The sequence below is a fragment of the Oncorhynchus mykiss genome, chromosome 9 (genome assembly GCF_013265735.2).
Source record: "Oncorhynchus mykiss isolate Arlee chromosome 9, USDA_OmykA_1.1, whole genome shotgun sequence".
NCBI classification, from domain to species: domain Eukaryota; kingdom Metazoa; phylum Chordata; class Actinopteri; order Salmoniformes; family Salmonidae; genus Oncorhynchus; species Oncorhynchus mykiss.
The window spans coordinates 43,051,469-43,077,217 of NC_048573.1; the positions used below are offsets into that span (position 1 = coordinate 43,051,469).

At 41.7% G+C, this 25,749-nt stretch overlaps 1 protein-coding gene across 1 annotated transcript in view; it reads right to left on the reverse strand.

Moving 5' to 3' along the window:
* The window catches only part of LOC110532151 (voltage-gated potassium channel subunit beta-2), a 104,817-nt gene that overhangs the window by 76,248 nt on the left and 2,820 nt on the right, over positions 1-25,749 (reverse strand). The window contains exons 2-3 of the mRNA XM_036988065.1: positions 19,895-20,047; positions 19,331-19,384 (exon numbers count right to left, since the gene is read on the reverse strand). Coding sequence (XP_036843960.1) covers positions 19,331-19,384; positions 19,895-19,971 — 131 coding nt within the window. The 5' untranslated portion in view covers positions 19,972-20,047. The remainder of the gene's footprint in view (positions 1-19,330; positions 19,385-19,894; positions 20,048-25,749) is intronic.

Here is a 25,749-nt window from a genome sequence, read left to right on the forward strand (position 1 = left end):
ATTGAATTGAAGTTTGTTTTGCGTGTCTAAAACATCATAAAGCTTGCTTCTGCACTTAGTTTGACCTGTTTAGTCGACATATAATATGTAATTTTGAAGTTTTGATGCGCAACTTTTCCAGACCAGAGGACGTTTTGGGTGCATTTCAGCTGATGTTATTAGCAGTAGCTAATACAAAGACGCAAGACTTGAAACCAAACAATGTATTGGGTAAGTATGAAGCCTTCCAGAACATTCTGAACGAAGACCATCGAAGGTAAGGGAATATTTATGCTTAAATCTGTGTTTCTGTTGACTCCAACATTACGTAGAAATGTAGCTTGGAACTGAGCGCCGTCTCAGCATATTGAATAGTGTGCGATTTCTGTAACGTTAAAAATAAATCTAACAAAGCGGTTGCATAAAGAAGCAGTGTATCTTTCTAACTATATGTAGAACATGTATATTTAGTCAAAGTTTATGATGTCTATTTACGTTATCTTGCCGCGCTACATAGATTTCCTGCGGGCATTTTTGAGTAATTTCTGAACGTGAACTCACTGTAAATGGACATTTATGGATATAAATGGCATATTATTGAAAAAAAAAATATGTACTGTGTAACATGTCATATTACTGTCATCTGATGAAGATTTTCAAAAGGTTAGTGAGCGATTTATTTTTTAATCCTGCGTTTGTTGATTGCATGTTTTGGCTATTCAAATGAGCTGTGTCTGGTGGTGGTTTTACATATATATGTGCTATGTTTTCACCGTAAAACATTTTAGAAATCTGACTTGCTGGCTAGATGAAAAAGGTGTTTATTTTTCATTTGAGCTATTGGACTTGTTAATGTGTGGAGGTTAAATATTTGTAAGAATATTTTTGCGTTCCATGCGCCGCCGTTTCAGCTGAACGTGGGAGGGTTGATTCCCAATTGGGAACCAATATCGTAGACAGGTTAACAAACTATCTACTTTGTGCATGACATAAGTCATTTTTCCAACAATTGTTTATAGAGAGATCATTTCACTTATAATTCATTATATCACAATTCCAGTGGGTCAGAAGTGTATATACACTAAGTTGACTGTGCCTTTAAACAGCTTGGAAAATTCCAGAAAAGGATGTCATGGCTTTAGAAGCTTCTGATAGGCTAATTGACATCATTTGAGTCAATTGGAGGCGTACCTGTGGCTGTCCTCTGGTCTGATGTAACAAAAATAGAACTGTTTGACCATAATGACATTCGTTAGGTTTGGAGGAAAATGGGGGAGGCTTGCAAGCTGAAGAACTCCATCCCAACGTGAAGCACGGGGGTGGCAGCATCATGGTGTGGGGGTGCTTTGCTGCAGGAGGGACTGGTGCACTTCCCAAAATAGATGGCATCATGAGGTAGGAAAATTGTGTGGATATATTGAAGCAACATCTGGTCATAAATGGGTCTTTCAAATGGACAATGACCCCAAGCATACTTCCAAAGATGTGGCAAAATGGCTTAAGGGCCACAAAGTCAAGGTATTGGAGTGGCCATCACAAAGCCTTGACCTCAACCCTATAGAAAATTTGTGGGCAGAACTGAAAATGCGTGTGCGAGCAAGTAAGCCTACAAACCTGACTCAGTTACACCAGCTCTGTCAGGAGGAATGGGACAAAATTCATCCAACTTATTGTGGGAAGCTTGTGGAAGGCTCCCGAAACGTTTGACCCAAGTTAAACAATTTAAAGTGCTACCAAATAAAAATTAAGTGTATTTAAACTTTTGACCCACTGGAATGTGATGAAAAAAATAAAAGCTGAAATAAATCATTCTCTCTACTATTATTCTGCCATTTTACATTCTTAAAATAAAGTGGTGATCCTAACTGACCTAAGACAGGACATTTTTACTAGGATTAAATGTCAGGAATTGTGAAAAACTGAGTTTAAATGTATTTGGCTAAGGTGTATGTAAACTTCCGACTTCAACTGTAGCTAGTTAGCTAGGTAAACAATGAACCTTAATCCCAACTCATGACATTACGACCCTGTATGAATCCAAAGGTAGCTAACCAACCAGGTTCAATGTTAGCTAGCGAACATAAGGCTATAAATAGCAAAGCAAATGGTTCTGAGATATGAATAATAAGATCATACACGTAGCGTTAGATAGCGAGCCAGCCAGTTAACGTTAGCTAGCTAGCTAACAGTACACTTTAACTTCAAATGAAAACGACTTTCTGTCTAAATATTTTAGACTTTTTTTAATTGAGTTTTCACCTGTTACATTCTGAAAATTGTCTTTAAGAAAGGGAAGCTCATGCTGCCCTGAGCCATCATCCAGGCAAGAAGCATGCAACAAGAAGTTGATCAACTCATCAGCAAATTATCAACATTTTCAATCGCAATTTTGCTTTTACCTCATCATAACATTCATAATATTGATCAAATTAGGTAACTTTAATACGCTGAAACGGTACTTTTATATTCGGTATGAGAGGAATAAATGTTAATGTTTCATATGCTAACATTACTAGCTAGCATAGCTACCTAGCTGTGTTATTATTTTGCAAGCTACATTTAATGTGTGTATGAATGAGAAAATCAAATCAAAGGTGTAGACCTTACAGTGAAATGCTTACTTACAAGCCCTTAACAAACAATGCAGTTTAAAGAAAATACCTAAAGTAAAAAAGAAAGATAGGAATAAAATATAATTTAAGAGCAGCAGTAAATAAAAATAGTGAGGCTAAATACAGGGGGTACCGGTACAGAGTAAATGTACGGGGGCACCGGTGTCGAGGTAATTGAGGTAATAAGTATATGTAAGTAAAGTTATTAAAGTGACTATGCATAGATAATAACAGAGAGTAGCAGCAGCATAGAAGGGGGGGGGGGGGGGCAATGCAAAAAGTATGGGTAGCCATTGACTCGCTTTTCAAGAGTCTTATGTCTTGGGGTAGGAGCCTCTTGGACCTAGACTTGGTGCTCCGGTACCGCTTGCTGTGTGGTAGTAGAGAGAAAAGTCTATGACTAGGGTGGCAAGAGTCTTTGACAATTTTTAGGGCCTTTGTCTGAAATCGCCTGGTATAGAGGTCCTGGATGGCAGGAAGCTTGGCCCCGGTGATGTACTGGGCCGTACTCACTACCCTTTGTAGTGCCTTGTGGTCGGAGGCCGAGCTGTTGCAATACCAGGCAGTGATGCAACCGGTCAGGATCTCGATGGTTGCTGTAAAACCTTTTGAGGATCTTAGGACCCATGCCGAATCTTTTCAGTCTCCTGAGGGGGAATAGGTTTTGTTGTGCCCTCTTCATGACTATCATGGTGTGCTTGGACCATGTTAGTTTGTTGGTGATGTGGACGCCAAGGATCTTGAAGCTTTCAACCTGCTCCACTACAGCACTGTCGATGAGAATAGGGGCGTGCTCTGTCCTCCTTTTCCTGTAGTCCACAATCATCTCCTTTGTCTTGATCACGTTGGGGGAGAGGTTCTTGTCCTGGCACCACATGGCCAGGTCTCTGACCTCCTCCCTATAGGCTATCACATGGGATCAGGCCTACCACTGTTGTGTCATCAGCAAACTTAATAATGGTGTTGGAGTCGTGCCTGGCCGTGCAGTCATGAGTGAACAGGGAGTACAGGAGGGGACTGAGAACACACCCCTGAGGGGCCCCCGTTTTGAAGATCAGCGTGGCAGATGTGATGTTACCTACCCTTACCACCTGGGGGGCGGCCCGTCAGGAAGTCCAGGATCCAGTTGCAGAGGGAGGGGTTTAGTCCCAGGGTCCTTAGCTTAGTGGTGAGCTTTGAGGGCACTATGGTGTTGAATGCTGAGCGGTAGTCAATGAATAGCATTTTCACATAGGTGTTCCTTTTGTCCATGTGTGAAAGGGCAGTGTGGAGTACAATAGAGATTGCATCATCTGTGGATCTGTTGGGGCAGTATGAAAATTGGAGTGGGTCTAGGGTTACTGGGATAATGGTGTTGATGTGAGCCAAAGCCTTTCAAAGCATTTCATGGCTACAGATGTGAGTGCTACGGGTCGGTAGTCATTTATGCAGGTTACCTTAGTGTTCTTGGGCACAAGGACAATGGTGGTCTACTTGAAACATGTTGGCATTACATACTCAGACAGAGAGAGGTTGAACATGTCAGTGAAGACACTTGCCAGTTGGTCAGCGCATGCTCTGAGTATACGTCCTGGTAATCTGTCTGGCCCTGCAGCCTTGTGAATGTTGACCTGTTTAAAGGTCTTACTCACATCGGCTGCGGAGAGCGTGATCACACAGTCATCCGGAACAGCTGATGCTCTCATGCATGTTTCAGTGTTACTTGCCTCGAAGCGAGCATTTCAGTTATTTAGCTTGTCTGGTAGGCTCGTGTCACTGGGAAGCTGTCGACTGTGCTTCCATTTGTAGTCTGTAATAGTTTGCAAGCCCTGCCACAACTGACGAGCGTCGGAGCCAGTATAGTACAATTCGATCTTAGTCCTGTATTGATGCTTTGCTTGATGGTTCGCTTCCGCAACACTGACCGGTACCCAGGGATGTTAAACCGGATGCGCTGGCACGCCACTATAGCCCCGCGGCTACACCCCCAGAAGCTGAGACCTTTCCCTTTGCTTCAAGATCATTAGCCCCTCTGCTGTTCGTTCTCCGTTGCCCCATACTCTCCATATACTTCCTACTTTTCATGTGTCTAGATGTAAACCCATTTCTCACAGCCCTTCTTCTTCTTTGTCGAGTCAACCATCGTTTTGTCTCAGCTACTGTTTTTCCCTAGTCTCTCGGTTTCTTGCCCTCCAGGTTTTGACCCTTGCCTGTCTCTGCCTGCCTGCCGTCCTGTACCATTGCCCACTACTCTGGATTATCGACCCCTGCCTGCCTTGACCTGTCGTTTGCCTGCCCTGTTGCTGTAATGAACCTTGTTACTTTAACACAGTCTGCATTTGGGTCTTACCTGAAACCTGACAATTCAAGAGTGTAGCTAATATGTTTTAGAAGAAAATGTATTTGCATTGTTGAATAGTTTGCAAGCTTACTGGCTAGTCAGTGGCTACTGTGAGCAAGAATGTCACGTTGCCAGCCACAACAAAAGATAAGGCAAGGATGCCATGTAAATTGAAATCTTGTGGTTCTGCCTCTCCTTAAATGTTTGTCAATGAGAATAGGCACTTACCGTAAAACTTAAATTGATAGCCTGTGCGTTTATTTGCTTAAATCACTGAACACAACAGACGCTTATTAGAGACAGGCTTCTATTTGAGCCAGGCGTCTATTTCCTTAATGCACACAGCTTTTGCTGATTTTCCTAGTTAATTGTTTCATTCCAGCATTCACTTCCAGTATTTTAGTCGATTTCTGGGGGGTTTGTTTCCTGTTTTTGTGCTTGCAAGTTAGCTAGCAGTTCTCAGCTGTTAGCAGCCAATGGCAAGAAGTTTCTTACTGGTGATAAATACAGATGATTGCCATAATTTTTTCAAGTCATTACAGAATTATTTAATTTAACAAATTAAACAATAAACATTGTAAACAATTAATGGTAACCCAGTAAACAATTAATTTAGACCCAGCGTTTATTTGAAACTGGTTTATTTGCTGAAATGTGTTCCGTTGCCCAGAGACTCAGCGTTTAATTGTAGTTTTACGGTATTCAAAATGATTCACAGCTATAATTGCTACCAAAGTTGCTTCCACCAAGTACTAACTCTTGGGTGTGAAGACATGCGCAATCAAGACATCCATATTTTTTTATGAAGAAACATTTATATATATTTTCTTTCACTTTGAGAATGTAGAGCAGGTTGAATAGATACATAGGAATATTTTTTAATTGAATCCCTTTTTAGATTTAGTTTTAAGGCAGCAAAATGTGAAACTTTGCAAAGGGTGTGTAGAATTTCACTAGACACTGTATCTATCAATCAAATCAATTATGCTATAAACCATCAGGACTGTTCACACCTCCTCTGATACAGTACATAGCATGTAAATACTGAATTCAGTCCAACTAGAGAAAACACTACACTCGCCAACCACACCAAATCTTAACGGAGGACATACAGTACAGTAATACCTCTGGGTCCAGACACAATCTAAATGAAAAAAACACATATGTTGTACGATGTCATTTTTCAAACAAATCTAGAGCATCTTTGTGTTTCTCCCTCCATGACAGTCAGCCTCCATCTTCCCGACTAGCAGCCAACACAAGCCCCTACTGAGCCATGGGAAAGAATCGACTAAATTTTTCAAAAGCCTCCTCTCCCTATCCCTTCTTCATGACTAAGATAGAAAACAGCAGCAGCGAGTCTGCCTTACTGGCTGACTGAGGATTTGCAGCAGTAGTCATGCTGAAGTCAGTGTCCGAGGATTGGGAAATAAATCAATCCAACCATCCATCCTCCCCTCCACCACCCTGCTCTCCCTACCCAGCGTGCTCTTGGCTGGACACAGGGTCCCACACACAGTCCAGGCCATGGGCAGCATCTCCATGCAGCATCCACCCCTTCCCTTCTTCCCTTCATCCCTTCTCCATCCATTCTTCCCAACATTAGCTTGTGTGAGGCTAACACTTACCCTGTTCCGGGTAGGGGGCCGACTCATGTAGGGGTTTTGCACCACGCTAGCGCTAGTCATTCAGACGACTGATGGTGGCCCGAACTAACAAAAATGAAGATATCTTGTCACCGCCCCAAAAGTGACAAGAGGAAGAAGCGCAGAGGCGTCAAGCTGGTCTACTAATTGTCCAGGACAGTTACAGCAGTTACAGTGGTGTGCCAGCCAGTGAGCAACGGCCAGCACTACACCCCCACCTTTTCCTCTCCTCCTCCCCTCACCATGACATCAGACAGGAAGTGCTTTTTGTGCCTATCAGAGGACGCCTTTCTGTTCTACAAACACCAGCAAAATATTCCCCCAAGTAAATTATTCAGGTCGCTTTTGCACTAAAAGCTTTTGATTGTCTGAACCACTAGAAATACATTTTTTGCCTGTTCCGATGTATGTGTGTGTATATAAAATGTAAAACACACCCTCACTGGCTCCATGCATACTAAGGGGCTAGAGGAAGATAACCTACAGACAAGGGGCAAATAACATAATTTGTAGGACTGCAAGTTAATCTCTTATGAGGGGGCAATGATTAAAATCATTTTATAGTGTTTAATGGGATGTTGCATAGTTAGTTGCGGTCTGGGGGCGCAGAAGGTGTGTGTGTGTGTGTGTGTGTGTGTGTGTGTGTGTGTGTGTGTGTGTGTGTGTGTGTGTGTGTGTGTGTGTGTGTGTGTGTGTGTGTCTGTGTGTCTGTGTGTGTCTGTGTCTGTGTGTTTGGTTTTACTATCCTTGTGGACCAGAAGTCCTCACAAGAATGGTAAAATAAGGAACATTTATTTTGCCAGTCCCCACAAGGAAAAGGGCTATTTTAGGCTCAGGAGTTCAGTTTAGGGTTAGAATTGGGGCTTGTGCTAGAATTAGGGTCAGGAGTTAGGGTTAGGTTTAGTGTTAGGTTTAGGGTTAGGGTGTAGTGTGTGTGTGTGTGTGTGTGTGTGTGTGTGTGTGTGTGTGTGTGTGTGTGTGTGTGTGTGTGTGTGTGTGTGTGTGTGTGTGTGTGTGTGTGTGTGTGTGTGTGTGTGTGTGTGTGTGTGTGTGTGTGTGTGTGTGTGTGTGTGTGTGTGTGTGTGTGTGTGTGTGTGTGTGTCAGTCACATAGCACCTTGGACATAAACCATGTTTATGCCTGCTCTGTAAAGTTTCTTAAAACACCACTCTTCCATCACTGCATGAACTGCTCTTTCTCCATAACTCATTGGCCCTGTGAATCATTTCAAAATCTTCCTTCCATCCATCCAACAAGGTTGGAATTGTATAACCAATAAGAGTCCAACCAAATACCAATCAGTGATCCACTCACGGAGAAGAGGAAACATTCAAACACATTGTACTAGCTCCTCTTTCATACTGAAATCACTGTCCAACTTCCCATCAATACAAAGATAGCCATCAACGTTGTACCACTTGGAAGTACAAAAGCACGGCTGCATAAAGTCTGCCGTTCCAACGCAGTGTTTCTCCACACAACTAACAGGACCAGGTTTGTCTGAAAATTGTCCTATCTATTATTTAGAATCTACCATTTGCCAGCCATGTCCCAGCCAACCCTAAATAGAAAACTCTGATATCCATTGGTTTACTGCTTGGTACTTTTTAATGGAGTCTTTAAGTTCGCTGCTGTCGGAATGTGTCAGTTTGTAACATCCCAGTGCTACCCACGGGTAGAGGGTAAGGAAAACGTGTGTGTGTGTGTTTGAGTGCATGTGTGCACATGCTCCGTGGGTACCTGCTACCCCCTGGGCCATTAGCCAATTCATATTGATTGGAAAGACTGGCATAGTTATAAGAAATATAATAGCTCCACTATGCTCTCCGGTAGGCTACATGTCATTTTGCCATATTGTATTGCATAGCTATCCAATCCTCGGGGCAGTGGGTTTTGTCGACAGTGCCTAAGGGTTTCATTGGAATCAAAGGGGACACAGGTCGTCAGAGATAATGTGGTTTTACATTGTGCTTGAGATATGTATACAGTACATACACAGGTTACTGTCAAAATAAAGGAAACGCCAACATAAAGTGTCTTAATTGGGCGTTGGTTCACCACGAGCAGCCAGAACAGCTTCAATGTGCCATGGTATAGTGTCTGGAACTATATTGGGTGGATACAACACCATTCTTCCACAATAAATTCCATCATTTGGTGTTTTGTTGATAGTGGTGGAAAAAGCTGTCTCAGGCACCTCTCCAAAATCTCCCATAAGTGTTGAGATCTGGTGACTGAGACACAAGCATACATACACACGCGCGCGCACACACCCTTTACACCCATATGCTCCTTTGAAACGACTCTTTCAAAGTCACAGAGAACTCTTCTTCTAGCCATGGAGGCCACAACAATGGGCAACTGGTCATTTTTATACATGACACTAAGCATGATGGGATGTTAATTGCTTACATGTAATTAACTCTGGAACCACAGTCGTGAGGAAGCAACTGCTTTCAATATACTTTTTTATCCCTAATATACTGAGGGGTTTCATTTATTAAGCAGCTACATGTGAATGTGTTTGACATACAGTACCAGTCAAATGTTTGGACACGCCTACTCATTCAAGGGTTTTTCTTTATTTTTACTATTTTCTACATTGTAAAATAATAGTGAAGACATCACAACTATGAAATACACATATGGAATCATGTATTTGACATTCTTCAAAGTAGCCACCCTTTGCCTTGATGACAGCTTTGCACACTCTCGGCATTCTCTCAACCAGCTTCATGAGGTAGTCACCTGGAATGCATTTCAATTAACAGGTGTGCCTTGTTAAAGGTTAATTTGCGAAATTTCTTTCCTTCTTAATGCGTTTGAGCCAATCAGATGTGTTGTGACAAGGTAGGGGTGGTATAAAGAAGATAGCCCTATTTGGTAAAAGACCAAGTCCATATTACAGCTCAAATAAGCAAAGAGAAATGACAGTCCATAATTACTTTAACTTCACTAGGGTAGGGGGCATTATTCGGAATTTTGGATGAAAAGCATGCCCAAATTAAATGGCCTGCTACTCGGGCCCAAAATATATGATATGCATATAACTGGTAGATTTGGATAGAAAACACTCTAAAGTACACATCACTGGCAAACTGAAATGATCCACCCACACAGACAATGTGGTGAATAAGGCGCAACAACGCCTCTTCCACCTCAGGAGGCTACAGAAATTTGGCCAAAACCCTCACAAACCTTTACAGATGCCCAATTGAGAGCATCTTGTCGGGCTGTATCACTACCCGGTGCGGCAACTGCACTATCCACAACCGCAAAGCTCTCCAGAGGGTGGTGTGGTCTGCCCAACGCATTACCGGCGAGGTCAGTACAGGAGCATCAAAGCTGGGACCAGGAGACTGAAAAACAGATTCTATCTCAAGGCCATCAGACTACAAAACAGCCATCACTAGCACATAATAGACGGCTGCCTATAGACATATATTAGGAACCACTAGCCACTTTAATAATGTTCTGTATCAAGCATTACTCACCTCATATGTATAAACTGCACTCCACACTGTTCACTGTACGGTATCTTAGTCACTTTTAAATAGTTTACATATTGCATCACCCATTTTATATGTATATATTGTACTCTACACTTTGCCACTGTATCTTAGTCCAATGCCGCTCTGACATATATGTATATATATTCTTAATCCATTTCAAACTTAGATTTATGTGTATTTTGGGTATATGTTGTGAAACTGTTAGATATTACTTATTAGATATTACTGCACTGTCGGAGCTAGAAGCACAAGCATTTTGCTACACCTGCAATAACATTGCTAGACACGTGTATGTGACCAATACAATTTGATTATATTTGAAGCACTTTTGGCAGCAATTACAGACTCGAGTCTTCTTGGGTACGATGCTACAAGCTTGGCACACATGTATTTGGGGAGTCTTCGAGCGGGTTCAAGTCCGGGCTCTGGCTGGGCCACTCAAGGACATTCAGAGACTTGTCCCAAAGCCACTCCTGCGTTGTCTTGGCTGTATGCTTAGTGTTGTTGTCCTGTTGGTGAACCTTCGCACCAATCTGAGGTCCTGAGCACTCTGGAGCAGGTTTTCATCAAGGATCTCTGTACGTTGCTCTGTTCATCTTTCCCTCGATCCTGACAAGTCTCCCAGCCCCTGTCGCTGAAAAACATCCCCACAGCATGATGCTGCCACCACCATGCTTCACTGTAGGGATGGTGCCAGGTTTCCTCAAGACGTGACACTTGGCATTCAAGCCAAAGAGTTCATTCTTGCTTTCATCAGACCAGACTATCTTTTGGGAAACTCCAAGCGGGCTATCATTTGCTTTTTACTGAGGAGTGGCTTCCGTCTGGCCACTTTACCATAAAGGCCTGATTGGTGGAGTCTGCAGAGATGGTTGTCCTTCTGGAAGGTTCTTCCATCTCCGCAGAGGATCTCTGGAGCTCTGTCAGCATGAGCATTGGGTTCTTGGTCACCTCCCTGACCAAGGCCCTTCTCCCCCGATTGCTCAGTTTGGCTGGGTGGCCAGCTCTAGGAAGAGTCCTGGTGGTCCCAAACCTCTTCCATTTAAGAATGATGGAGGCCACTGTGTTCTTGGGGACCTTCAATGATGCATAAATGTTTTGGTACCCTTCCTCAGATCTGTGTCTCGACTCAATCCTGTCTCTGAGCTCTATGGATAATTCCTTCAACCTTCATGGCTTGGTTTTTGCTCTGACATGCACTGTCAACTGTGGGACCATAAATAGGCAGGTTTGTGCCTTTCCAAATAATGTCCGATCAATTTAATTTACCACAGGTGGACTCCAATCAAGTTGTAGAAACATCTCAAGGATGATCAATGGAAACAGGATGCACCTGAGCTCAATTTAGAGTTTTATAGCAAACGGTCTGAATACTTGTTGTTTTGGCTCTGTACTCTGTACTCCACTTTCAAATGTCATATCCCCAAGACATGCTAACCTCTCATCATTACAATAACAGGGAAGGTTAGCATTGTTTGGGGGGGTATGATATTTGTGAGTCTGTAACTTTTTCACTCATCATTATTAACAGATCATTCAGGATTATCTGTAATCATGGTAGCATCCAGATAAATGTAGAATTGTTTAAAACAATATTAGATTCTTATTTACAATAAAAGTGACTCCAAATGACACCATACATGATTTACCATATATTTCTATTGGGCACAAAATAATCTGAAACACAACCAAAACAAACAGAATATACATCCAAACAATTTGTAGTGTTTCACCCTGATCTGTTTCACCTGTCTTTGTGATTGTCTCCTCTGAGCCTGCCTGTCATCCTGTACCTTTGCTCCTACTCTGGATTATCGACCCCTGCCTGTCTTGACCTGTCGTTTGCTTGCCCCTGTTGTTACAATAAACATCGTTACTTCACACATTCTGCACTTGGCTCTTACCTTAATACCTGATACAGTATGTAGATTCACAAGCGTCATGTAGTCATTGTGTGCTATGAATATGGGACCAAATATTTCACTTTTTACGACTTTAATACAAATGTACAGTCGTGGCCAAAAGTTTTGAGAATGACACAAATATTAATTTTCATAAAGTTTGCTGCTAGTGTCTTTAGATATTTTGTCAGATGTTACTATGGAATACTGAAGTATAATTACAAGCATTTCATAAGTGTCAAAGGCTTTTATTGACAATTATATGAAGTTGATGCAAAGAGTCAATATTTGCAGTGTTGACCCTTCTTTTTCAAGACCTTTGCAATCCACCCTGGCATGCGGTCAATTAACTTCTGAGCCACATCCTGACTGATGGCAGCCCATTCTTGCATAATCAATGCTTGGAGTTTGTCAGAATTTGTGGGTTTTTGTTTGTCCACTCGCCTCTTGAGGATTGACCACAAGTTCTCAATGGGATTAAGGTCTGGGGAGTTTCCTGGCCACGGACCCAAAATATCGATGTTTTGTTCCCCGAGCCACTTAGTTATCACTTTTACCTTATGGCAAGGTGCTCCATCATGCTGGAAAAGGCATTGTTCGTCACCAAACTGTTCCTGGATGGTTGGCAGAAGATGATCTCGGAGGATGTGTTGGTACCATTCTTTATTCATGACTGTGTTCTTAGGCAAAATTGTGAGTGAGCCCACTATCTTGGCTGAGATTCAGTTCATTTGCATGGCATTAATTAATTGCAATTAATCTGATCACTCTTCATAACATTCTGGAGTATATGCAAATTGCCATCATACAAACTGAGGCAGCAGACTTTGTGAAAATGAATATTTGTGTCATTCTCAAAACTTTTGGCCACGACTGTATTGTCCCAATCATTTTGGTCCCCTAAAATGGGGGCAGTACGGACAAATTGTAATTTCTAAATATAGATGAAAATACCCTCAAATTAAAAGTCAATCTGCACTTCAACTGCATGGTCATTGTATCATTTCAAATCCAAAGTGCTGGAGTACCGACCCAAAACAACAACAAAAAATGGTCACTGTCCCAAAACTTTTGGAGCTCGCTGTATATACAGTGCATCACTTGTTCAACATTTTGTTGTGTTTCAGCCTGAATTTAACAGGCTGTAAAAAAAAACTGTAATTTCAATGTCTGTGATAAGAGAAAACTGAGGTTTGATCAACAACATTGTAGTTACTCCTCAATACTAACCTAATTGACAGTGAATAGAAGGAAGCCTATACAGAATACAAATATTCTAGAACATACATCCCTTTTGCAACAAGGCAGTAAAGTAATGTTGCAAAAAATGCGGCACTTTGAATACAAAGTGTTGTGTTTGGGGAAAATTCCATACAACACATTACAGACAAAATCCAAGAAGAAAACCTGGTTTAGGCTGCTTTCTGCCAGACAATGGGAGATTAATTCACCTTTCAGCAGGATAATAACCTAAAACACATTGGCAATTCTACACTACCGTTCAAAAGTTTGGGATCACTTAGAAATGTCCTTGTTTTGGAATGAAAAGCAAAAGTCCAAGTGATCAGAAATACATTGTAGACATTGTTAATGTTGTAAATGACTATTGTAGCTGGAAATGGCAGATTTTTTATAGAATATCTACATAGGCGTACAGAGGCCCATTATCAGCAACCATCACTCCTGTGAAGAGTGAAGAGGCACCTCCGGGATGCTGGCCTTCTAGGCAGAGTTGCAAAGAAAAAGCCATATCTCAGACTGGCCAATAAAAAGAAAAGATTAAGATGGGAAAAAGAACCGCCCCCTCCCTCTGCACCAGCCTTTTCTATGCATCATCCCCCTACCTCCCTCTCTGTTACACCCAGTCTGCTGTGGTCAGAGAGGTCGTAAATTCCCAGGGAAGATCCTGCCTCATGGCCAGACAGTATAGAGAGAGAGTGAAGTTTCATAGAGAGAACAAATGAATTTCTTCCACATCACAGAAGTTGAGGTCCAAACAACATTTATGTTCTGGAGAAGGTATAAAAGATCGGTGAAGAATCCAGCTACAAACTGGTCCATTTGGTACAATTTTGTGAAACTCATGGGAGACAATATGGCCACATTACCATAACGCTGTTTATACAATAGCCTCAGATATGAGGCTTGTATCTAATTGCTGTAAAGGATGAATGAGGAAAGATTAAACTATTTGTGAAATTATGGGATGCTATGTAATGATGTAATGTGAGAGAATTGTATTTCTGTGTAAAGTTTCACTTAAGTCACTGGCACGCCCCCATGAACACAGTTAGGACCTGGCGTTATGAGACAGCCTTTTTCTGCTCTTCCGAATAAAACCCCCTCCTTGAGAATTCTATCACCAGACCATGTTTCTCTCAATTACGAGAGGACAAAGGTTGCAGACCAGCTTACCTCGATAACGAGAGGGCCAAGGTTTGAGACCAGACTGCTGAATCTTTTAACCATCCCACGTGGTTAAATTCTTAGCCTATCGATACCGACAGAATAAGAACAAGTCTTTGAAATTAATTACTAGTCTGGAGCTAGGAATTCGGTATCATTGAACGGGAAGACCGACAACCGCCGAAACATCTATTCTATAACGACATGAATGAATGTCACTCTGAACTAACCATTCTAACGACAGAGAGAGAGAGAGAGAGAGAGAGAGAGAGAGAGAGAGAGAGAGGGCAGACAGACTCTCCAAAAGAAACAAACTTTTCAACAGAGATCCCGATGACACACTGAGCGTAAATATATATATTGCTTTGCAATTGTTCCCGAATGAGTGAGCGTTCATGTTCAAAGGATTAGCATTTCAATTGTTATAATTATCAACTTTGTAGTGACTTCTCAGCTGACCCCCACTCCCCTTTTGTCTAACAAGCCGCCATGCCGGTTTAGCCCACTAGGGCACATTCCCCTATCATTTCTTGTAACCATATTTACTTTGTTTGTTTGTGTGTGCACTTCTGTGATTGTTTAGTTAGTTAATAAATAAATGAGTTAAGACAATTGATGAATGGATGACTCATAGTGAAAACTGGGTTTGTGCAGATTATCAACAATTTACGACGTTTGGAATGAGACTAACGTGACGGAAAGAAGAATTCATTAATCAGAAGACTAATTGATCAGATATTAAAATATCTGAAAAGTTGTATTAGGAAAATTATAACTTTGTAATCGGAATATTTTCCTTGGTGCCCCAACTTCCTAGTTAATTACAATTACATGATTAATCAGTTTAATCGCGTAAAAATAATTACAGAGAGTTGTTTGATAAATAATTATTCAGTTTAATGATGCCAAAGACACGACACTAGTCTAAAGAAGGCCAGTTTTATTGCTTCTATAATCAGCACAATAGTTTTCAGCTGTGCTAACATAATTGCAAAGGGGTTTTCTAATGATCAATTAGTCTTTTAAAATTATAAACTTGGATTAGCGAACACAATGTACCATTGGAACACAGGAGTGATGGTTGCTGATAATGGGCATCTGTATGCCTATGTAGATATTCCATTAAAAATCTGCCGTTTCCAGCTACAATAGTCATTAACAACATTAACAATGTCTACACTGTATTTCTGATCAATTTGATGTTATTTTAATGGATAAAAAAAATGTGAAAAAAGGTAATTTCTAAGTGACCCCAAACTTTTGAACGGTACTGGAGTTGCTTACCAAGACGACAGGGAATGTTCCAGAGTGACTCAAATCTACTTCAAAATCTATGGCAAGACCTGAAAATGTCTAGCAATACTGTCAATTAATATTTCTGTATTTTATTTTCAATAAATTTGCTAACATTTTTAAAAACACGTTTTCGCTTGATCGTTATGGAGTATTGCATGTAGATGGATGAGATTCTTTTTTTTATTTAATCAATTTTGAATTATATCTGTAAGACAACATAATGTGGAATAAGGGGGTAATAAAGGGGTATGAATACTTTCCGAAGGCACTGTACCCACTGTATATATACTGAGTATACAAAACATTAAGAGCACCTGAGTTGTATTCGAATACTCATACTAACCGCACTAGCCGTACTATTTGCAATGTGATTTGAGTATATCATATGCTTATTGGTCATAGTATGGATATAGTTAGTATGCCAAAAGTTCCCGGATGTCGTACTAAATTCTCCAAAATACGAAGTATCTATGCAGTGGACACCTTTTCTGTGCTTTTAGGGCCCATAATGCAATTCTTCAGAAAATGGGCATGGCTTTACAACATTTTCAGATTTGAAGAAAATGGCAGAAAATATGCAGCCGAAGTCCGACGACAGCAGATACAAATTTATTGCTTTAACCAATTATGACAAATGCTAACAACATGTTGTGCAATGTTGTCACGTTCTGACCTTTTTTTCCTTTGTTTTGTATTTATTTAGTATGGTCAGGGCGTGAGTTGGGTGGGCAGTCTGTTTGTTTTTCTATGTTTTACGTTCAACTGAAACGATACTCTTCATTTACAGTATACTAAAATGAACTAACAGTATATGGTACGTAGTATATACTCACTAAGTATGTAGTATACAGTATGTTAGTATGGGTATTCGAACACAGCTCTGCTCTTTCCATGTGTTACAACTTCTAACAGTGGTGAGTGGAGGAGTCAAGCGCAGAGAGCAGGTAATTCAGTTCGTGGATATTTTATTCCATAGACTGTGGAGCCACGACATGCAAAACACCAGGGCGCATGAAACAACCTGTCCCAAAATACAACGGACTAAAACTGTCCGGAAAAATACTGATTACACTCATACACCAGATAACAGGAAAACAAGCCCGCACAAATAACCAGCGGGCCTAGTGCCCTTATATAGCCTACAAACAAACACTAACTCAAAACAGGTGTACCCAATTACCCAATAAACAGAAACAAACGGAAAGGGAATCGATGGCAGCTAATAGGCCGTCGACGACGACCGCCGAGCGCCGCCCGAACAGGAAGAGGCACCATCTTCGGCGAGATTCGTGACACCATGACACAGACTGACCAGGTGAATCCAGGTGAAAGCTTTGATACCTTATTGATGTCACGTCAATCAGTGTAGATGAAGGGGAGAAAAGAGGTTAAAGAAGGATATTTAAGCGTTGTGACAATTAAGACATGGATTATGCATGTGTGCCTTTAAGAGGGTGAATGGGTAAGACAACAAATGTAAGTGCCTTTGAACGGGTTATGGTAGGAGGTGCCTTGTGTACCGTTTGGTCAAGAACTGCAACACTGCTGGGTTTTTCCACATCTGTCATTCTCATTGAAAGCAAGTCTAAGAAGCGTTAGATCATTTCTATATGCTTTGTTTCTATGCTTCCCGTTCTTAAGTGTTGTTCTTACATATTTTACTTTCGGTTTTGTACACCAGCTTCAAACAGCTGAAAATACAATATTTTTGGTTATGGAAAACATATTTCACAGCGGTTTAGATGGTACAATGATTCTCTACACTATACTTGCTTGTTTTGTCAAATCAACTGAAATGTGACTCGTTTCAGGAAACAGGAGAGCCATTTGAACGTAAATATTTTTTTAAATCAAAACGCAATTTTGGGCAGTAATGCCTTCTGGAACATGTGAACTTTAATGTGCCTTAATAACAAACATGTATGCCATCTGTAAATACGAATAAAAGTGTTCAATTACAAGCCTAGTTGGTTTTTGCCACAGAAAAAGGAGAAAACCTTCCCACTAGCCATGATTGTCTGAGATAATGATTGGAATGGACATGCCGAGAGATGAGTTCGGATTGGTCTGCCATAAAGCAAGCTTCTGTCTATAATATGAGCTGGTCAGTATGTGTAGGTAATCCTTTCTAACACAGCTTTTTTGGAAGATATCACGTAGTAGAACTGCATAGGTGTTGCTCTCCACTTTCTGGAAGACAGAGTTTTGAAATCAGTGGAATTAGAGTATGATAGCTAAGGAGAAAAATATTCTGGTGTTTGATTGCAAATATGCAGACAGAGTCGACAAGAGAACACACGGAAGGCTGTTGTATAAAACACCTGTCTCCGGATTACAACTTCAAACTAAGGGCAACCATGGCATCCGTGACAGAGAGGGAGATGCGTCCATCCATGTATATGGGTAAGAGAGTCTAGCTAGCCTCATTTTCAGATATTATACATTTGTAATTTTATCACAAAGTCTTTTTCATTGAAAGTTTAAGTGTACTGTTAGCCAGCTAGCTAACATTCCGTGTATGATCTGTGAAGTAATATTATTCATATTATTGTTTAGCTAGCTAGCTAGCTATATGTCTAAACAAAAAATCCACTATGCAAGTAACTATTTCAATAGAATGTTTATGATGTCACTGCGACAACTGTCAATAGACGTAGCTGGTAAATTCGCTCGGGCTATCTACTCAGATTTCAGAGCACTCTCGTCTAAGTGTGCAAGAGTGCTGAATAACTGACGAATTTCAGAACGCTCAGCGCCAGTTGAATATGGCCGGTGTCAGTAAACGTTGGCAAAAAAGCGTCACAAAATGTTTGCCAGCAGCACAGTTGCAGTCACCAATGCTCTGGATAACTTAAAAACAGCCTAACCAGCTCTAGTGGGGCAAATAAAATGGTCAAAGTGAGCTGTTCTCTCATTTGTGTCTGGAAGTGGCTAGCAAGCTAGCCAACGTTAGCCAGTTAGCTTAGGTGCTTGACCGCTGTTGTTAGGTCAGAAAGCTCGGATCAACCCCACTCCTCAGCCAGAGCGTCCTGTGTGCACTCTGAACGCTCCCAGAGCAAAATGCTCTGAATTTATAAATGGACAATCTGACAATGCTATGAGTTTACAAACACCAAGAGCACACTCTGGCACTCCAAATTACATTCATGAACACACCCGTAGTATAATAATAATTTAGTACATAGCCTCACATGTGACTCCTTAAAGAGATGGGTGGGGCTAAAGCTTAAGAGGGTGTGAACGATGCTGAAAGGGTGTAGACAAAAAAGAGCTCTCCAGTAGGTACCAAAACATACAAGGGCCATTTTCTCAAAAGTGAGGTTACAAGTTTATCAACTTTCAAAGCAGAATTACTTTCCCATTGTTCCTCAACTGTAGTGTATGATATACAATTTTCTAGCTCTGAGTCTCTACTTTTATCCAATGTAAAAAATAAAAAAAAAACATTTCAAATTTTGCTACATGAGACCGACTCGAGCTGGTCGTTCACAAATTAATTTTAGCAACCAGGAAATGGCAGAGCAATTTCTGCATAGTGCATCTTTAATATTTTATGAGCTGGTTCCACAGGCATACCACTGTGGTTCATTGACCAAGGAGCTACAGAGAATATGACTGTATATCCAGGGAGGAGGGATATAAGACAGACAAATTGTACCTGTAGTACTGCAGCTGTCGCTTGCTGGGACTCCCATGGCTCCCATACCGAGCACTGGAGAGAAAAATAGAAAAATAGCGAGCAGGAGCGAGAGAGCATTGTCAAGCAAGCAAGAGAGATAGATAGATACAAGGCAACCTACAAGTAATACAAGGGTAAAATAAAACAGATCTACAGGACTACAGCACTAAGCCAAATTTCCCTGCTGCTGTGAGGCTGTAATCTTTCAGCCATACATGTATGGCTCCACCTAGTGTTGATTCTGTGTGTGTGTGTGTGTGTGTGTGCGTGCGTGTGTTTTTGTGTGTACACATTTTATTAAACTTGTGAGGACCAAGAGTGCTCACAAGAATAATAAACCCTCAAAAATTCTGAGAAATGATAAATGGCTTAAGGGTTAGGTTTAGAATTGGAGTTAGGGTTAGAATTAGGATAGTGTTAGAATTAGGATAGTGTTAGAATTAGGATAGTGTTAGGGTGTGTGTGTGTGTGTGTGTGTGTGTGTGTGTGTGTGTGTGTGTGTGTGTGTGTGTGTGTGTGTGTGTGTGTGTGTGTCTGTTGTACCTGTAGATCATGCCAGGGGATGCATGCTGTTTATGGGAGAGGCGCGCCGGCGAGTCCTGGTTGGATTCAGGATACATGAGATCACGAGGAGGGAAGCGTGGCGGGATGGAACGCCTGCTGTGGGGTCACTCTCTCACCTATGAACTCTTACCTCTGTGGACAGACAAGAAATGACAGGGTAAGACTGAACTTGCTGGGTTTAGAGAATGTATGGTGAGTCTTCCATAAAGTCTTTAAATAAATACAATTTCCGAAACTAGATAGTGTTTCCAGAGGCTTTTAGCGCTCTCAATTTTATATTGTTCTATAGTGCCTCCTAGAGTCTGCTAAGGGATTTTCATGACAATGTAGGGTATTTTGAAGGGTTGTAACTGTCACATTGTGTTTATGCGGGGTGTGCATCACCATTTCAGAGGGGGAGAAGCATTAGCCTACCCTTCATGAAATTAATTTCTGAAGTCAGACTGGGTTATTTTAAGGGTTTCTGCACATAGCCAAAGGGAAACAAGTATTGGTAAGATGTTTGCCTATCTGATAGTGTTTCTAGAAGCATCAGAAGGGTCATTAGTTGTATAATGTTCTACGGACAAACCCTCCAATAGATGTTGCTGTTCTCTAACAATACCTGACCATGCTCAATCAGAACAAAGCAAGCAAATCACTTTAATAAAAGTCCCATTTCATTATTGATTTTTACACATTTCTATCAGCAAAAATGTGACAATCAATCCCCCATCCCTGGATTAAGACACTGTGGATTCAATTTCTGAACCAATCTACTAAAAGGCCAGTGTTCTCTCTGATTCTGTCCCCCCGTTGGATTCTATTTCCCCTAACTCTGTTTGAAAAGAAACGGAAAGGCAATATTTAAAAAATTCTACCAAATGTTGTAGGATCATTGATATAAACACAATTGGATGTAGCAGATGATGTGGTGTCATTGTTAAGAGATTTGGTTCAGATCTAAAAATGCCGATCCAAATGCAAGGAGGGGGCCATGGCTGTTGAATAAAATGGCCAACTCGAAACGTTAGTCTTTTTTTCACTGTATTAGTGAAGGTCATGTCCTACAGTATGATTTTTAAAAATGGACACTGAAACCCACAGTTTAAATCAAATCCACTGTAAAACCAAGAGAGTTGTTCACCTTCCAGGTCACATATAGAGAATGTATGGTGAGTCTTTGGGGCTCCTGAGTGGCACAGGGGTCTAAGGCACTGCATCTCATTGCAAGAGGCATCACTACAGTCCCCGGTTTGGGTCCAGGCTGCACCACATTCGGCAGTGATTGGGAGTCTCATAGGGTGGTGCACAATTGGCCCAGCGTTGTCCAGGTTTGGTTGGGATAGCCCGTCATTGTAAATAAGAATTTGTTCTTAAATGACTTGCCTAGTTAAATAAAGGTACAAATATATAGGCCTCAAGCCACTGTTTAAAGGAGGGCTGTTGCATGCTCTGGTGTGGTCTCTGTGGCTGAAGTCCATTAATGTTACGACTCATTACCCTCAGCATTATGAGGGAGTGGTCATGTAAAAGCAGGGGCAGATCATGTGAAGGTGACTCCAAACTCCCTCCTTCAACTCATTGAGAGTTGAGCAGGGCTGGCAACAGCACAGAGCAGGGCTGGCAACAGCAGTAATGGTTGCCTACTAGCCATTGAGCAGTTTCTGGAAGATATTCTGTAGTCTGGCTGATACCAAACTCCAAATCCTCCTCACTTCAGTCTGGAAAGTCTGTTTTGACGTTATGCCTTGATAATGAAGGGGGCTGTGCTTTTACTGGTTGATTCTCCTCCATGTCTTCCCCCCCCCCCCAGGAAATGAAAAACATTTTGGGAGATCCAATCAATGCGTCCGCTCAATGCGAATATTGCATTAACAAATGACCTCCTTTCAAGACCAGTGATTCACAGCTCTTCCTCGGGAAAAGAGACACTATATAATTAGAAATAGTGCTCCATCTACTGAAAGTACTGTATTACACGGGCACCATAGTTCACATATCTATTTCAAATTCAGATTCTTCTTGCCAACCGATTCTTCATGACGATTTAGAAAGGAACATTGTCACAGATGACTAATGCTGAATCTGAATATTGAAATGTCGGATGTGTCTGAAATGGCACCCTTTTCCCTAAATGGTGCATTACCAGAGCCCTGGTCAGAAGTAGTGCACTATATACAGTATGGAAAAGGGTGCCATTTCAAACACATCCGACATTTCAATATTCAGATTCAGCATTAGTCATCTGTGACAATGTTCCTTTCTAAATCGTAATGTGGAATCAGTTGGCAAGAAGAATCTGAATTTGATATAGATACAGTATGTGAACTATGGTGCCAGTGTAATACAGTACTTTTGGCCAACTCTGCATTTAGTCACACAAAGGCATCATCGTCCATTGAATATAACATACAATAGGCCTATTAGTTGATGTCACTGTACAAACAGTAGATGGACCACTTTTTTAAAATGATATAAGTCGGAGGAAAACAGACCGAAACAGGGAGGGACTACCTGAACTTGTTTTCCTTTTCCGTAGCAAAACGTTTTGCTACGCTGTGCACTAATGAATGCAACCACTGTCATAGAGTTTCACTGTTAAATTTCCCTTGCCCTTGGTCTGATAAATCAGCCTAAAACCGCTGGTGTAATTGGAAATGTATACTCCCTCGATCTAAGAATAGAAGTTCATTAAAAAGTGGAAAGGTCTGACTGAATCCAAGAATAACAGAGTACAATAGGAGGCTGAGCAGGGAGAATGGCAACCAAGAGGGACATGGACCAATTCAGACTATGGCCCAGTCCAAAAAGAACCCCTTTCCCCCTAGGCACTTGAATAGAATGTGCTTTTTTTAAAGTATAAGCAATATGGGGGTTGCTCCACCTTTCCCTCTGATAGGCTGGGTGAAATGTTCATGAAATTGCTATCACCTATACAATCCTTTCAGATGAATAGAAATTGACTGCCAACATACACATGGAATTTGGTGTTGAAAATGTAGTGCATAGCTGTAGGCATTACACTAAGCAGTAACCTGGTTTCTACTTTAAAAATACATCGATCCCAGATGCCCTCTCCATTTTTCTCCTGCCTCCCGTGTGTGTGTGCGTGTGTCTTTATGTGTGTGCGTGAGAGCGTGTGTTTGTGCTGACGAGGAGCCCGGGGAGGCCGACCTGCTGCTGCCTCTTGCACCCCGTCCTTGTTCCGGCCAAGGAAGCAGAGAGCCAGCCAAGAAGAATTTTCCTGGCACCGAATGAAACACGACAGAAATGGTGCCATAAAACAAGTGAAGAGTCTGAGTTCCACCGTTCCTGGAACTTTTGAGCCTAAATAAGCCACTGAAACAACCCACCACATTCCTCCGACTGCAGCTGCCTTTGAACCAAACACAAGCCATGATAGTGGATCAACAACTCCCAAGAGCTAGAGACCAAGAGGTGAGACGGGAAGGTGTCCAACGTATCCATAGTCAACTTCCTCTCTGAAGTCAGTGCTGCATGAGGTGACATGACATATAGAACCCGTAAACCAAACCTCTAAATGAATCTCCAACAGGTAGACTCCAGTTTTTCAAACAAAGAGGGGAATAGAAAGAGGTAGAAAGGAGAGATGGCAAAGGGAGGAGGAATACATTGACAGTGTATCGTGGAGCAACACATGGGGACTCTGCAGCTTGCTCTCAGCCAATGACAACTCATCTGGGACAAACTCCAACACAAGTGGATGGTCGGGCGTCCGCAGCTGGCTTCCGACGGGAGAGGACGTTTGATGTATCACCCTCAGCTCGCATTTCTGCTGTCTCATGCCATCATCATCGGCTTTCAGCAGCAGGGAGGGAGGGAGGGAGGAGAGGTGTCAGAGAGACAGAGTGCTCACTTTGCAGCTATGCCTGAAGTGACACTGATGGGAAAGACTACAGCCTGGATCACACAGGGATGCAGCTACAGTATAGAGAGGACATAGAGTGTATAGTTGATACAATCCCAATCAGCAGACAATCTACGACCAAATCATAATCAGGTCCTATGTGGCTCAGTTAATAAAGCATGGCATTTGCAGTGCCAGGGTTGTGGGTTTGATTCCCATGAGAGACCAGTACAAAAATGTATGTACTCACTGCTGTAAGTCGCTCTGGATGAGAGCGTCTGCTAAATTACTCAAATGTAAAACATTTTAATAATACTATTGTGATGAAAATAAATTGCCTACTGAGTGATTCCATATGAAACCAGGAGAAAAAAAGACCACAATATATATATTTTTATTTTATTTCAATATTTCTGAATATTGGCAAATACAAACATGAATATTGAAAAAAATCAATTTTGGATTTGGATTATTTTTCAATATATTTTTGAACATAATATACTCTATGGTCAGATCAAAGTTTCAGAGTGGGACCTCTGCCAGTTTTAAAGTTATTTTATAGAGAGAAATTGGTATAGTAGGAAATGTAACCAATCACAGCCCTCCTGTATCATTGCACATCCTGAAAATCACCAGCAGATGATGGCCACTTTGAATTCAATTTCACATTCACTCTGTTGGTAATGCCTACAAATTGGATCATAACTCTTAAAGTAGCAGAGATTCCATTTTGGAACTTTGATATGCCCGTACAGTATATTATGCTCAACAATATATTACAAAATGTGCCAAATCCAAAATTGTGTTTTTTTCAATATTCATGTCTATATTTTTCAATATTCATAAATGAATGTATATTCATAGTCAAGTCGACATCCACAAGGCCGCAGGGCCAGATGGATTACCAGGACGTGTACTCCGAGCACGCGCTGACCAACTGGCAAGTGTCTTCACTGACATTTTCAATCTGTCCCTGACTGAGTCTGTAATACCAACATGTTTCAAGCAGACCACCATAGTCGCTGTACCCAAGAACAGTAAGGTAACCTGCCTAAATGACTACCGACCCGTAGTACTCATGTCTGTAGCCATGAAGTGCTTTGAAAGGCTGGTCATGGCTCACGTCAACGCCATTATCCCAGAAACCCTAGACCCACTCCAATTTGCATACCGCCCCAACAGATCCACAGATGATGCAATCTCTATTGCACTCAACACTGCCTTTTCCCACCTGGACAAAAGGAACACCTATGTTGCAATGCTATTCATTGACTACAGCTCAGCATTCAACACCATAGTGCCCTGAAAGCTCATCACTAAGCTAAGGACCCTGGGACTAAACACTTCCCTCTGCAACTTGATCCTGGACTTCCTGACGGGCCGCCCCCAGGTGGTAAGGGTAGGTGACAACACATCCGCCATGCTGATCCTCAACACGGGGGCCCCTCAAGGGTGCGTGCTCAGTCCCCTGCTGTACTTCCTATTCGCTCATGACTGCATGGCCAGGCACGACTCCAACACCATCATCAAGTTTGCCAATGACACAACAGTGTTAGGCCTGCTCTCCAACAACGATGAGACAGCCTATAGGGAGGAGGTCAGAGACCTGTTATATCTGGAGTACTTATCCGGTGTCCTGTGTGAATTTAAGTATGCTCTCTCTAATTCTCTCTTTCTCTCAGAAGAACTGAGCCCTAGGACCATGCCTCAGGACTACCTGGCATGATGACTCCTTGCTGTCCACAGTCCACCTGGCCGTGCTGCTGATGTGGTAGAGATACTCTTAATGATCGGCTATGAAAAGCCAACTGACATTTACTCCTGAGGTGCTGACTTGCTGCACCCTCGACAACTACTGTGATTATTATTATTTGACCATGCTGGTCATTTATGAACATTTGAACATCTTGGCCATGTTCTGTTATAATCTCCACCCTGCACAGCCAGAAGAGGACTGGCCACCCCTCATAGCCTGGTTCCTCTC